General features: G+C 33.2%; 1 protein-coding gene across 2 annotated transcripts in view; it reads left to right on the top strand.

The window, feature by feature from the left end:
* TOP2B (DNA topoisomerase II beta) overlaps positions 1–16,199 on the top strand; it is a 68,104-nt gene that overhangs the window by 31,229 nt on the left and 20,676 nt on the right. For both annotated transcript variants that reach the window (XM_037144004.2, XM_037144003.2), the window contains exons 8-23: positions 2,101–2,274; positions 3,611–3,712; positions 3,796–3,933; positions 5,830–5,968; positions 6,289–6,446; positions 6,630–6,755; positions 7,717–7,827; positions 7,906–8,011; positions 9,488–9,597; positions 9,937–10,029; positions 10,123–10,237; positions 11,607–11,728; positions 11,924–12,072; positions 12,954–13,185; positions 14,787–14,921; positions 15,564–15,764. In XM_037144004.2, the coding sequence (XP_036999899.2) occupies positions 2,101–2,274; positions 3,611–3,712; positions 3,796–3,933; positions 5,830–5,968; positions 6,289–6,446; positions 6,630–6,755; positions 7,717–7,827; positions 7,906–8,011; positions 9,488–9,597; positions 9,937–10,029; positions 10,123–10,237; positions 11,607–11,728; positions 11,924–12,072; positions 12,954–13,185; positions 14,787–14,921; positions 15,564–15,764 (2,211 nt within the window). The remainder of the gene's footprint in view (positions 1–2,100; positions 2,275–3,610; positions 3,713–3,795; positions 3,934–5,829; positions 5,969–6,288; positions 6,447–6,629; positions 6,756–7,716; positions 7,828–7,905; positions 8,012–9,487; positions 9,598–9,936; positions 10,030–10,122; positions 10,238–11,606; positions 11,729–11,923; positions 12,073–12,953; positions 13,186–14,786; positions 14,922–15,563; positions 15,765–16,199) is intronic.

Below are 16,199 nucleotides of genomic sequence, written 5' to 3'. Positions count from 1 at the left end.
CCACTCCCTCGCCTGTCCGCTGGTGCTGGTGCACAGATAGGCGACCACAGTCAGCACACAGCACCCCTTCCCCGCTGTCTCCTCCGCTGTCGCTCGCCTGGTCACTTGCTCGCTCACTAGGTCCAACCCCGCACCTGGATTCCGCGCCTGAGCCCGTCTGACCGAGTCCTCCTGTGCAATCCCGCTCCAGCAGCCACTGGTTTCGCCCCTTACCGGTCAGGCTGAAGAATTTGTTGTTAACGGACTTCCGAAAAGTTCAATTTTCCGTGTTCTGGCTGTGATTTCTGTTGCTAATATTTAGTTGTCCCTAAACTTGGTTGTGTGAGAAGGCACGGCACATCCACCTATACCTCCATCTTGGCGGAAGTCCTCTGTTGTTGTTGAAGTAGTATTTTAATTACTGTTTTTATGCCCTATTTTTTATTTTAATAATTTTTCCTTTATCGTTGTCAAGTTTATGATAAGCCTACTGAAGACATTCTTTATATCTTCTGTTTTTGGTTCCTGGCTTTTCCATTAAATTTTTTTAAGCATCCATCTCTCTCCTGAAGTTGCATGTTGCCTGACTTCTCCATTAGAGCCTTTAACATATGAATCATAGTTATTTTAAATGCCCTGATAGCTAAAATACTTGTGACATACTTGAGTTTGATTCTGACGATTGCATTATTTTTTAGACTGCTTTTTTCTTGCCTTGCGGCATGCATTGTAAGTTTTTGTAGAAAAACAGCTGTGTTGTATAGGTTAGTAGGTATGGATTAAATAGCCTTTAGTATGAGGATTTATGTTTATACAGGGAATGGGCTGTGTTTGCAGTTTGTTGTTGCTGTAGTTAGTGGTGTTGAGGTTTGTTGTTGCCATGGTCACCAGAGAGTTTAAATTCTTCTTTGTTATTGTTTCTTTTGTTTGGGCCTTCCTTTTGAGCTGCTCTTAAAAAAGGGTGTATCTCTTGCAGTTCTTCCAGCTTAAACTCACTGTTATTATTGGAGGCCAGTTAGCATGGTGGTTGGTTGTGGGGAAACTCTTGTGTCTGATAAAGTCTCAGACTTGGAGTGCACACTGGGCCTGTGTCTCAAGGGTCTGGCCTTTACAAGTATTTCTGTTTCTTCTCTAGAGGTAGAGATGTTCCCTTTGCCCTTTATTCTTTTTCCTCGTTGCAGCAGGTTATTCCCCAGAATTCTTACTCATTATTTTTGAGGCTCCCTGCCCTGCAGAATAAATCCTTTTTATTAACTTAAATGATTTGAGGTGGGCTGGGGTAAGGCTGAACAGAATGAATTTATTACAGCTATAGCGATATCTTGCTGACACTCCAGTAGTATCCATTTCCCATCAAAGTGAGTGTTTGGCTGTTGTTGTTGTTGTTCTTTTTGGTAAGGGAGATGGATCCGGGTGGAATTCCCAGTGGGTGCTGTTCCCCTCCCTTGGTCAGACCATTGGGAGAACTTTTTTAGATTCTATCTTTCCTGTGAGAACTGCTGGGGTTACTGAATAAAAAGTCCTCAGGGGCTTCTTCACATACTCATAATAATACATGCTTGTCCTATAGCAATTTGTCAGAGTTTCTGGTTTAATGATCCTATTGCCTTATATTACATGAGGCAGCTTCTGCCCCAGTTAAGCAAATGCTTCTGTGTCTCCTATAGACTCCTGACTCTCTTCAAACTCAGGATGGCCAGATATCCTGTGATCTCAATTTTTGAAGGTTCAGAAAATATCAGTTTTTCTGACCAGCTCTTTTCTTGTAAGGGTAGGACCTTCCCTGCCCTCCCACCCTCTCTGTGTTTGAACTCAAAGTGGAAATCTATTTTGTTACATAAAAAACTTAGACTTTTGAAAGATTTTATAATCTACCCATCCAACTTTCCATTCATAACCTTTATTTATCTAGTACCATGAAATGAATTGCTTTTTAAAGGGTATGGATCGAGGAGTAGAATAGGAGAAAGTCATGAAGGTTTGAATCTGTGGAATAAGCTGTTGTGAATGAGGGGAAATGAAAGTATGAGAGTACCTGATGGCATTCACCTCTGGAAAATGGGTTAAATAATACTTCACAACATAAGGTTGTTTATTGTTTTTGTTTTTTTAAATGAATAGGTAAATGGATTTCGCAGTTATGTAGATCTTTATGTGAAAGACAAATTGGATGAAACTGGAGTGGCCCTGAAAGTTATTCATGAACTTGCAAATGAAAGATGGGATGTTTGTCTTACATTGAGTGAAAAAGGATTCCAGCAAATCAGCTTTGTAAATAGTATTGCAACAACAAAAGTGAGTATGCTAATTCTACTTCTAAGTCAGTGACAGAACAGTGGTTCATTAAAAACAATAAGACAAACAATAATAACAAAAACAAAACCTAATCTGTTTTGGTGAAATCAAAATTAATTTATGAAAATGAAAGCTATTGTCTGTGAAATAGCTGTCTTATAATTTAACATCCATTAAGAAGTAAATTTATACTATTACTGTTTATAGTTGAATATATTCATATTTTATGAAATTTAGAATAAATATCCTATTCTGTGTTCTGAGTTTAGAATATAGAAGAAAGACTAATAGGAGATGAGTACGTTTGGGGTTCAGATTGTGGGGTCCTCCTCTTTTTGGATTTAAAAATCAAATGAAATTTATCTCATTTAAAAGAATTTGTCTCATTTAGATATTCCTAGAATAATCTAAAGCGGTGATTTATCATTTTGTCACTCTTTTTCAAGTTTTAACACTTTTATTTTTAATGTTCAATTTTTTTATAATCTAGTATCACTTTATTCAACAGAAATCATTATAATTGCATTTTATTATATGTAATAGAAAGTAACGTTCAGTGACATAAACATGTAAAGATTTTATTTTTCCTCTTCTGTCTAGGGACTTGGAGGGCAGCAGTCTTAGTTTAGTACTGTGACTCCACAGCATCGTTAGGGACCTATGCTCTGGCTTTCTTTTCTTCCGTCTTTAGCATCTGGGTGTCATTCTCATGCCTTTTAGTTACCTGCTGTATCTGTATGCCTCATTTCTAAGTTCCAGGGAGAAAAAATTGGTTTGGGCAAATGCATATGCCAACTAAATCTCTCCCTTTATGTCAGGGACACAATAGTTTTTTTTGGAAGCCCCATCCAGTAGACCTCTACTAACATCTTTGGCTAAAACTGGTTCATGTGGGTACTTCTTAGCTACACAGGAGGCCAGATTAGTGAATCTCTGTAATTGGGCATGTTGCCAGTTAAAAACAAAGAAATTTGGAGTTGTCAATAAGGGGAGAATGGATATTGGATGGACAACTGACAATGGCTGCTGCAGTCTCTAAGTTTAAACATTGTGAGTGTCATTACCACCACTATGTCAATATTCATTCTCACTTCCATGGTTTTTTTTCCAATTGTTTTACTTTGTAGGAAATTGGCTAATTTGCTTTATGGCCAAAGAGACCTTATTTTTAAATCCCAACTCTGCTATTTTGACACTAGTACTATAACTCTAGAAAATGGTTTTAATAATACTGATTTCACAAAGTTGTAAATATTAAAAATTCATTCTAGAAAAATGAATATGTAAGTAAGTAGTTTGCTACCCGAACTCCAGAAGATTTTTTTTTTTAATTTAGGGAGGACGTCATGTGGATTATGTAGTAGATCAAGTTGTTGGTAAACTGATTGAAGTAGTCAAGAAAAAGAACAAAGCTGGTGTATCAGTGAAACCGTTTCAAGTAAGTGATACTTTATGTATACTGTTGAAGTATTAGGCAATGTTGGTTTTGATATTGACTTTTTTTTGGTATGTTTTTAACAGGTAAAAAACCATATATGGGTTTTTATTAATTGCCTTATCGAAAACCCAACTTTTGATTCTCAGACTAAGGAAAACATGACTCTACAGCCCAAAAGTTTTGGGTCCAAATGCCAGCTATCAGAAAAATTTTTCAAAGCAGTGAGTAAAATTACTATTATTTTTCAGTGTGTTTTTATTGTGAGCTTAGTAGTTTTATTTATAATTCATATGTGATTAGTTTCTTATATTAACAGAGACTATAGGCATATTTATAGTAAAAACCAATACACTTAATTCTACAAACTTCAAAGGTTAAATAAAGGATAAATTTTGTTTTGTAAAACAATTGATTATTTTTCCAAGAATTAAAATAGGTAATCATGTAACTAGTTGTATTTTAGCTTTTCATTGGTAATTATAAAGCCAGATATCTGCCCACCCAACAACAGATGTTCAAGTCCTTTTGGGACTTCTGATTTCAACCTTTCCATTCATTTCAACGTGATTACTGATTCTTACCATTATATAGTTTTTTTTAATGTAGTAATCTATGCACAACAAAATTCTCATATTCTACATATTTTAACATTTTATTTTACTTTGCACATGTTTATTTAGGCTTCCTTAACTTTTTCTGAAATGAGGTGAGAATACAGATAATAAATCTTAGATTTATAGCCAAGCCTTGCTACTGCTAATAGCTTCTTATAATCTATTGTATATAATAAACAATATTTGCCTCTGTTCCCTTATTCATCAGTACCATCAACAAACACATTAAATAAACATATATAAAGTTCCTCTAAATATGTTTGCACTGAGAATATAAAGATGAATAAATGACAGCCCCTCCACTTTGAAAATTTATAGTTTGGTGGAGGAATAATTGCAATAGTGATAACATATTTATCAAATTCTGTTATCAGAATTTCAAAGGTAGGTTCTCACAAACAAAAACAATTTTTAATTCAATCTTTTTAATCCGCACCCTGATTTTAGAGAGCGAGGAAAGGGAGAGAGAGCAAGAAAGAGAAATATCGATGTGAATGAGAAACATTGATCAGTTGCCTCCTGTATGCACCTTTACTGGTAATCAAACCCACAACCTAGGTATGTGCCCTGACCAGAAATCAAACCCGAGAGCTTTTGGTGTATGGGACAATGCTCCAACCAATTGAGCCACCTGGCCAGGGCACAAATGTTTTTAAATTGTAGCTTAAGGCCTATAGAAATAGTCCTTCTGGATCATCACCAATTCATAATACAAATGACCTCACCTTGATGATTTCCCAAATTTCTGCCTTCATAAAAATTCTCATGAACTGATTTGATTTTAGATTTTATACTTTTTCACTTTTGGCAGATTAAGTCTGAATTTGGCAATGTACTTCACCTCTTTTTATATCTCAAACATTCCAGATAACTATTCCATACATCTAAAATCTAATTACCCAGGATGATGAAAAGTAAATAACTGTAACTTGGTGGGTTTCACTTTTTTTGTTTTGGGGTAAACATGTTGGCACATGTTGATTAACTGGGAATGACACATAATTTAAAATGTTGAATTACTGATTACCAAACTTTTTAAAGGATAAGGACTATTCATAAGTTTTTGAGTTTACCCTAATGTTCCCTTCATGTTAGTAGTTTTTATTTATCATAGCTAATTCAGAATTCACATTTTTGTATTGACTGATATCAGAAATGTCAGTATCTAGAATTTACCAGCTGGTGAATTCAAGGGTGAATCAACTTTTACTGTATTAATTTGAGCAAAATGCACTTGTAAGAAAAACTATGTGTATTTTATGGCATTTATTATAATAGAATTTTTCATATGTAATAAAGCCACCCTTTTTTCATGTGTTTATATTTCAGTGTAGTTAACTGAGTTAGTTTTACTGTGTAGTTAGGATAAAATTTACTGTTGTGTCACTATTATCATTATTATTGTTTTGCCCTATAACTGCACAGATTACAAGTATTACATTAATTTCAGCTGAGTGTATGAACTTCTGGCTTATTTGTATATCATTATTCTTTGATTTTTAGGCTTCTAACTGTGGCATTGTAGAAAGTATCCTGAACTGGGTGAAATTTAAGGCTCAGACACAGCTGAACAAGAAGTGTTCATCAGTAAAATATAGTAAAATCAAAGGTATTCCCAAACTGGATGATGCAAATGATGCTGGTAAGATTCAGATTTTGAAAAAAGGTTTAAGTTTTTATTTATCTACTTACAGAAAATTCTCATTTTCTACATACAGTTAGGCTACAGGATTTTATTTTCAAAGTATAATTTCACTTGATTAAAATTGCTACTTATACCACATATTACTAATTTTCAAGGAAAAGGAGTACAATAAAATACATAATATTTAAACTATACTGAGCACAATGTAATAATTCTTACAGTCTTTGACTATCATCATTGTGATTGTTAAGTTTTCTGTGTTTCTCATTGGTAAAATTGAGGAATGTGGAATATACATTTTTCTAAATTTCTCTCAGGTGGCAAACATTCCCTGGAGTGTACACTGATACTAACAGAGGGAGACTCTGCCAAATCACTGGCAGTGTCTGGATTAGGTGTGATTGGACGAGACAGATATGGAGTCTTTCCACTCAGGGGAAAAATTCTTAATGTACGAGAAGCTTCTCATAAACAAGTATGTATTTTTATGTGTATATATATATATATATATATATATATATATATATATATATTCCCACATATGTATATGACATTTTTGTACTTTACTAAAATTGTTGAATTTTTAAATGTGAATTATGACTCACTTTTTGTAGATTTCAACATTTTAAAGTACTTTTAATTTTTCCTTTACATACAGATCATGGAAAATGCAGAAATAAACAATATTATTAAAATAGTTGGCCTACAGTACAAGAAAAGTTATGATGATGCAGAATCTCTGAAAACTTTACGCTATGGAAAGATTATGATTATGACTGATCAGGTTGGTTTAAAAGTGGCCTCGTATTTAACTCATCTTTTTTCAGATTGTTCTTTTGATATTTGTTTTATGAGACTTGCTCCAAGATGTACAAGTGAAAGTGATTATACATCAGTGGGGAAGAAAACATTGTTTAATGGCACTGTTTGTGTGAAGTACATTTTACATTGTCTAATTTATCGGGTGACCATTTTATTGGTTAGTTATTTTAAAAATGTTTTAAAATATAATAAATACGACAAGAGGATAACATACTGTAGTACTATGGGGCTGAAGCCTACCTATAAGTAGGAAGGAAATGATGAAATTTATAAGTAAGGGAGATTAATAAATATGATCATGGTTACTACATTTGTATCATGGCATAATTTGGGATGCACAAAATACTAGGAGGACTTGAATAATAAACTGGCAGTAACTAGGAAATAACTAGAAAATTAAAAAGGAAACATTTCATATGTGTTCAACTTGTGTACTCTAATTAAAGAGAAAATTTGTAGAGAAATTTTGTGAAGAAAATTTTCAACTGAAAAACATGCCATATAGTGTTAAGCAAAAATGTGGTGGTTTTTATATCAACAGAAGACTTGTGAATGCCTGTTCTCCATGGATTTTGTCTTTCATTGCCCAGAGAAATTGCATTATAACCATAATTTATGTATTTATATCCTTAAGTCATTCTTTTCGTGAAATCTGGGTAAACTATAAAACAGATATGATGATAATATATTATCGAATCATAGGAAGATTCAATCCATCATTAGCTATATTCTATGTTAGGATTTTAAGAAAAATTCTTTATGGTGATCATCTAAAGAATAATATCTACTGTTTTGTAAAATGCAGTTGTAAAATTTGAATGGAATTTTGCCTCGTTGCTGCATTCATACTTTTAAAAATTTGGTTATATAAGTAATTATACTTCATAAAATTATTATAGCTCTCTTTAATAACATTTATTTAGGATCAAGATGGATCACACATAAAAGGCCTACTTATTAATTTTATACACCACAACTGGCCATCACTTTTGAAGCACGGTTTTCTTGAAGAGTTCATTACTCCAATTGTAAAGGTACTATTTACATTAATATATTTTTATACTGTTTTATTAAAGGGTAGCAGAAAAACTAATTTTTTTTCTTAATTTAAGGCAAGCAAAAACAAGCAGGAACTTTCCTTCTACAGTATTCCTGAATTTGATGAGTGGAAAAAACATATAGAAAACCAGAAAGCCTGGAAAATAAAATATTACAAAGGTTTGTGTTTTAAAATGTTTAAATTTTGTGAAGTTACTACTGACATGAATATGTTTTTATCAGAGCATTATAAAATATTTTGCAAGTCTCTTTTAGACTTTAAAATAGCTATTGCTGATTTTTAAATACTTATAATGGAAAATTTTATAGAGAGTAGTATAATGGGCTTCCCATGTACTTCAACAGTCACTGCTTCATGGACAGTTTGTTCCATCTACTCTCTTCTCATTGCCACCCTATTAGTTTTGAATAATTTATAGACATTGTATAATTTCTATAATACTTTAATATGTATCACTTATTTATTTAAAAAGTCCATAATACCATTATTATATCTTTCTTTAATAACCTAAAACATTCAGTCAGTGTTAAAATTCCCTTGCTTGTATTAAATATATTTATAGTATTTTATTTTACTTCATTTTATTTTGAGTCAGGATCCATACAAGGTTCATACATTGCATTTGGTTGATAAGTTTCTTAAATCTTAGTATATTGTTTTTACTTTCATATTTTTCCTTAAAATTTATTTGTTCAAAATGTTGGATTGTTTGTCCCATATAATTTCTCACATTCTGGGATTTGCTGAGTATCCCTATAATTTCATTAAATACGTATCATGTTCCTCTGCCTCTTTATTTTCTGCTAACTGGTATTATACCTTGAAGGCTTGATTAGATGTGGATTATATTTATGTGGCAAAAAAATTTAATAGGTGGTGTTATATACTTATGTCAGGAGCCATTAATATATGGTTTGTCTTTTTTTTAAAGATTTTATTTATTTATCTTTAGAGGGGAAGGGAAGGAGACAGGGAGAGAAATATCAATGTATGGTTGCCTCTTATGCGTCCCCTGCTGGGAACTGGCCTGCAACCCAGGCATGTGCCCTGACTGGGAATCGAACCGTGGTAGTTTGGTTCCCAAGCTTGTGCTCAATCCACTGAGTTACACCAGCCAGGGCTGGTTTGTCTTTTTTTGTCTACTAATATGAATCAGGTACAGGTGTTGCCAGCTTGATCCATGAGCTCTTTACCTAATGGTTTCAAACAACCATTGATGTTCATGATTCATTTAAAAACTTTTTCAGCTTTGTTGAGATATAACTGACAAATGTATATATTTAAGGTGTACAAAATGATGAGTTGATACATGTTTATATTGTAAAATATCACTATCAAGTTAATTAGCATATCCATCACCTCACATAGTTATCCTCCTTTTTTGTGGGGAGAACATTTAATATCTATTATCAGGAGTTTTCAAGTATACAGTATAGTACTATTAACATGGTTTTTATTAGATCTCCAGAACTTAACATAACTGACATCTCCCTCTTCCCCTCTCCCCCCAGCCCCTGGCAACCACCATTCTACTCATGAGTTCTGCAGTTTTAGTCCTCACATAGAAGTGAGATCATACAGAGTGTGTTTTTCTCTATCTGGTTTATTTTATTTTTATTTTTTAATTTGTGCAGGGTTGGGTACCAGCACAGCTAAAGAAGCAAAGGAATACTTTGCTGACATGGAAAGGCACCGCATCTTATTTAGATATGCTGGTCCTGAAGATGATGCTGCTATTACATTGGTAAGAAAGCTATTTTTAAAAATCTGTCCTAATATCCATCACCCTATCTTTTGTACCTTCCTTTCCTGTATGGCTTTTCTGTAGTAAAGCTCTTGGATTTTAATGTCCAAACTAGTTAATTTTAGTATTTCCCTCGTTGGTAACCTCCTGATTATGACTTGTTTTCATAGTCCTTTAAAAAATTTAAAGACCTCTGTTTAAATGTGTTTTTGATAAAAACATATTGGAAAAAAACAAGTTTCCCAGAAATTAATTAGTTACTTGCCTCTGTGAATTTTAATTTCATAGTAAATTTTATTTTATTTTTAATATGTGAAATCATTTCCTGGAATCTTTCAGGCATTCAGTAAAAAGAAGATTGATGACAGAAAAGAATGGTTAACAAATTTTATGGAAGATCGGAGACAGCGTAGGTTACATGGATTACCAGAGGTTAGTCATACAGAGTGGTGTGATCTGGGGGAAGAAAGAGACTAAAACTGATACAGTGATAATCATAATATTGCTATATAACTTTTCTCTTAGCAATTTTTATATGGTACAGCAACAAAGCATTTGACATACAATGATTTCATCAACAAGGAATTGATTCTCTTCTCAAACTCAGACAATGAAAGATCTATACCTTCTCTTGTTGATGGTAAGTACCTGTCATTTAAAAAAATCTTTCTCATTTTTGTATATTATCCAAGTATATTTTAAACTCATGTACTTCAAGTGATCCCTGTAATAAATTTAAAAATCCTGAAGTTGCTTTAGGGATACTTTGGTAGGACTGAAATCTTTTATATTTCTTAATCAGAATCTTTAAAACGCTTTTTGAGGTTTTCAGGAAAATTAACTTTAAGGCAAATTTTAAGAGCTTTTGCCCCAAGTTGATTGGAGACTTCCTAAAATAAATAGTAAAATGGGATTTTGATAAGTTCTAATCTATTTATCAGAGACTAAATTTTAAAAACAACTTTATATTTAACTTATTTTACTTGAAAAAAATTTTAGGGTCTTCTAGCTAGTAATTAGAGCAGATACTTATTTTCTGTCTAGCACTTTTTAATTATCATTTTAAAACTTCCAGCTAGTTGATCTTTGTGTTCCTTGGTTTTTCAGCTAATAGCAGATGATTCTACTTGTCCATCAAGTTCTAGCTTTCAATTATATCCCTTTTTTGCTTCATTCTAAATTGATCTCAGATGCCTAAACTACTATGCCAATAACTGTGTACCTGTTATTTTACTTGTGTTAATTTTGCCTCCTCAATTAGATTATAAAGTTCTCAAGGAAAGGGGCCTTGTTTATCATCCTCTTGTTTCTGCAATGCTATGGGCGCACGATGATGATGACGATAGCTAGCATACACTGAAAAGTTTATTACTATGTTCCTTGGTCTAGAGCAAGAAGAATGATAAGGAAGCAGAATGCTTTGCTTGAATTATCTCATGTTATCCTTATGATCACCTATTAGGAAGGTAATTATTTCTCTTAGAATGATAAGGACACTGAGACTTACTGGGTTAGTAATTTGTGCAAAGGCACTTGTTAAATGGCCTAGTTGAGAACAGTATCCAGATTAGTCAGATTCTAAACACTGCATTCTTAATGACCACAATACATCTTTATTTATAAGGGTTAGCCTGATTTGCGATGCTCTGATAATAGTTTCAGACTCATCGATGGTTTGCTGCTACTTTAGTCATAACTGACATTTTGGACATGTGAATGTTTGGAATCTCCTATGACAGAAGTTTGCTGCCACTGAGCAGTTCTTTAAGACCAAATGGTGGTCTTTCGATTCTACTTCACTTTTGGAATAGACTGAGATGCTATCAAAACATGTTAGTTTGTACTCACTTTGTTATAGAATCTCAATTATTTTTAGTCAGTTATTTTTCAAAAACTAAATATATCTTTCCTTTTCTTCCTTGAATATATAGAACATTTTTGTCAATAAGAAACATTACAGCTATTTTTAAGTAAGATTTTTAAAAGAAGATTGTTCTTTTTAAAAATAGGCTTTAAACCAGGCCAACGAAAAGTTTTATTTACCTGTTTCAAAAGGAATGATAAACGTGAAGTCAAAGTTGCCCAGTTGGCTGGATCTGTGGCGGAGATGTCTGCTTATCATCATGGAGAAGTAAGCATAAAGTCTGGAATCAGTTGAGAACTATACTTACAGGCATGAAGAATGATAATTAAGCATAATGAAGTATTTTTATAAGGTCTTTGAAAATATAAAAGAACTGAGTTTAGATTTTAATGAAAATTAGGGTATTCATATAGAAAGTTAAAAATTAGAATATTAATGTTATATTCTGTTTCTCTTCTGTAGCAAGCATTAATGATGACTATTGTGAATTTGGCTCAGAACTTTGTGGGAAGTAACAACATTAACTTGCTTCAGCCTATTGGTCAGTTTGGAACTCGGCTGCATGGTGGCAAAGATGCTGCAAGCCCTCGTTACATTTTCACCATGTTAAGGTGACAGTTTGCTGATTTAATAATATAAGGTTCTATTTGAAGTTTATTGGCACTAACAAAATGTTTAATAGGATTATGGAGAAGTATTATGGATTTTGTTGAGGGTGAATATTGTAAATTATTTTATAGTAAATAGAATGAACTTTGTTGATCTAAATTTTTATAAATTATTGGTGAAACCGGTCCTCATGAATGTAAGGATTTTTTCTGACCCAGTTTTACTTTTTAGGCTGAACATGTGTTTTGTGATTTAGTCAGAGTAAGAGGAAATTCTTAAAAAGTTACTTATCGATACTGAGAGTTTAGGTAGGTAAGTATAGAAGTAAAATTGGGTTATTTTATTCTGGCTTTGTGCCTGAGAAAACTATATTTGGTAATAATCATAGGCAATTTGCTATAAAGAACTTATAACCAAAATTTTAAAAATGCATTTAAAACATCTTTATTGCTAACACTTACAGATGTTCCCCATTTCCCCTTCCTTTGGGAAATGTTCCCCATTTCCCTTCCACTCAGTTCTGCCCTCGCCCCCCCCCCCACCTTCACCGCATTGCCTGTGTCCATGGGCTGTGTGTGTGCATATATGTTCTTGGGCTAATGTCTTCCAGTTCCACTCACCCCCCTTCCCTCTGACATCTGTCAACTGTTCCATGTATTTATGTCTCTGGCTTTATTTTGTTCATCAGTTCATTAGATTACACTTATCATTAGATAAGTGAGTTCATATGGTATTTGTTTTTCTCTGGCTGGCTTATTTCACCTAGCATAATGTTCTCCAGGTCCATCCTTCTAAAAAGATTTTTTGAAATGTCTTAAATTATTTATAATATTTTATTTCTGAAAACCATGACATTTCTCCATATTTTTTCCCCTTTCATTAGCCCTTTAGCAAGACGGCTTTTTCCTGCTGTGGATGACAACCTGCTTAAATTCCTTTATGATGATAATCAACGGGTGGAGCCTGAGTGGTATATTCCCATAATTCCCATGGTTTTAATAAATGGTGCTGAGGGCATTGGTACTGGATGGGCTTGTAAACTACCCAACTATGATGCTAGGGAAATTGTGAACAATGTCAGACGAATGCTAGATGGCTTGGATCCTCATCCCATGGTAATTATTTATAATTTATTGCTTATATTGTTTATTTAACAAATGATAATCTATAAACCACAAAGTCCAGTCATTTTAGAAAAGTAATGGAAACATTTTTAGTTTAGGATGTATTGTAGACAATGACCACTCTATTAGTCTGTAATTTCATATGTACTTTTATTAAAAGATATAAACTTTGGGAAGAGCCTGAAGATAAGGTTAATGGGCAGATAATGTTGAAATTTAAAAATACTTCATATTTCAGGCTTTCATATATCTAAAGTATATAGAGAATAATATTTTTATGACAAAATTTTATAACTTTAGGATTTGTTCTGAAATTACTGAATTATATTAGCATTGTAAGGATGCTTAACAACCCATTGTATATATTTTAATGGATCCCCATATTTTTTATGTTTGCCCTTACATCATTAACTGTGTTTTGGGTTCATCTCCCAAATTCTTTCCAAGAAAAACCTCTCAAAAAAGTGTCCATTCCTCTTCCACATGATTCAAAATCATCTGGAAATTTTCTTTTTCTCATGATACACTTAAATAAAGGTCTGTTTTTATTATGAAAATGGTAGTGCTCATTGTAGAAGATATAAATAAGCAAAGAGGAAAATAAACTTCTTAAATCCACCATGTAGAAACAAACTTAATATTTTAATGTATTTCTCTCCAGGTTTTTTTCATTTCTGTATTTTAAAAGAAAACAAAAATTATATATATGATTTAAAATCTGTTTTCCTCTTAAATACTTTATCTTAAAATATTTGTGACAGAAGCATCAAACTACTTTATGATTATAGTGTTTATTTTCATTCTTTCAGATATATTTAGAAGTATTTAAGTCCATGTATTTGATCAGTGCATGCTTCTTGTGTGCCTGATTGATCTGTCTGTTGGTCTGTCTGTCTATCTAGCTACCTATCTGTCTTTGAGACACTGTGTGAAGCAGTGAGATAAAAAACTGTGATCTCTGTCTTCAAAAAGATAATCTCTAATCAAGATAAGACATTGGGACTGAAGTTTACAGGGACAAAGGATAGTTGGTCAGTGTGCCAGAAGAAATGTCCTATGTTGTATGCATAACTTCTTTGATATAATAAGTAAGCAATTTAGAAGAGGGAGAGAGTACTTGTAATTAGGCCAAGAAAAATGAGTAAGATTTATATCAATGAATGGGGTGTGGGTAGCTGACTATGTGTCAGGGCTGCTGGATGGAGTGAGTGAAAGTGGGAATATTCAAAATATTAAGCAAAATGTGGAAGAAGGGTAGTGGTCTGGTAGGCAAACCAGACAGAATGTTACATTGAGTAAAGATGGGAAGGCTTTCAAATTAACATCCAAGCCGTTTGAATTGAAAGGATTACTAATCTAGGGGGAAGGGATATGGAGGCGATAAGATGGAGAAAAAGTAATATTCTAGGGAGACTAGGAAAAATGATGCTAAGGTTTTGATATAGGGGAATATTTAGATTATATTAACAGAAGCTGTGAATTCAGAACTGAGTGATAATTTGGAGAAGGACTATTGAGGGTAATGCAATGAGTTTCAGTCATGTTCATCTGTCAGTAGCAGAGCCTTAAGGTATTTTTATTTTTATCTGCAGCTTCCAAACTACAAAAACTTTAAAGGAACAATTCAAGAACTCGGTCAGAACCAATATGCAGTCAGTGGTGAGATATTTGTGGTGGATAGAAACACAGTAGAGATTACAGAGCTTCCAGTTAGGACTTGGACACAGGTTAGTATAAGTATGTGAGTTGTCCGTGAAGAGGGCTTGCATTAAACAGTTCTTTCTGATTAGAATATGATCCCATCTTTGTTTTCCCTAAGTCTGTATGTATAGTGTTTAAAAACTCCCATTTTTGACCCATTCCGTTGAATTCGTGCTTTGAATACTCAATTAGTAATTTAAAAGTTTTTTTAACTTATCCAAATGTGTAGGGTAAACTTAAGCTAGCTTTTAAAGATATTATTATCTTTGTTTATCTCGGAATGAGTAGAGTAATATGTAAAAAATAGTTTTTAACCCTTATAAATATGGCCAATAAATTCATCTCAGATCAGCTATTACAAATCTAAAGGGGTATGCATATATCATCTCTCGTCAGGTCTAGTTGATGTCATTGTCTTTATATCCTCAGCCTTCTCCTTGCCCTTTGGAATATGAGCAGATCAGAACCATTATTTTGTATGTGTTCTTTCTCTATTGAGATCCCCATCTGTTTTCTTCTCTAGTGACTGGGCAGGAGATGACAGTGATGGAGATTTCCTTTTTTTACCCTCTGCAGGAACGGAGAGTTTTAAAAAAATCGTATGACTTGGGTATGAGAATATGAGTGTATGTCATGAAAAGCTTTACTTATTTTTAAATCTTTTATAGGTATACAAAGAACAGGTTTTAGAACCTATGCTAAATGGAACAGATAAAACACCAGCATTAATTTCTGATTATAAAGAATATCATACTGATACAACTGTGAAATTTGTGGTGAAAATGACAGAAGAGAAATTAGCACAAGCAGAAGCTGCTGGATTGCATAAAGTTTTTAAACTTCAAACTACTCTTACTTGTAATTCCATGGTAACTCTTTACACTTACTATTAATATATCCTTTCTTGCATGTCATAAGTTGGATTTTTGTCATTGGTTTCACGATGGGAGTGGCTATAGTAAGTCTGAATGCACCCCTCCACCCCTGTACATTTGCTGTAGAATCTAGAGGTACATTCATTTCTTTTCCTTTACCATTACCTATTACTCTTAATCCCAACTCTGCATTTGTGCATCTGCGCTTGAACACAAAGTATACATGCACTGACCAAAAGTTATGGGAGTGATTGTTGCAGAGTTTTTGTGTGCTTTATGCCCATCTCTATTAGCATTTTAACTATGGAGTACTTATCTCCTCATAATTCTAATCTCCCAAATTTAATTTGTATATTTGTGTTTATTTATAATTGGGGAGGATGGTAGAACATTAATATGTATGATTACCCTTGTTCCATTCCTGATTAG

The sequence above is a fragment of the Artibeus jamaicensis genome, unplaced genomic scaffold (assembly GCF_021234435.1).
Source record: "Artibeus jamaicensis isolate MK-2021 breed Jamaican fruit bat unplaced genomic scaffold, CSHL_Jam_final contig_519, whole genome shotgun sequence".
In the NCBI taxonomy this organism is placed as follows: domain Eukaryota; kingdom Metazoa; phylum Chordata; class Mammalia; order Chiroptera; family Phyllostomidae; genus Artibeus; species Artibeus jamaicensis.
The sequence above is the reverse complement of the archived record's forward strand: the minus strand, read 5'-3'. Positions and strand labels throughout refer to the sequence as shown.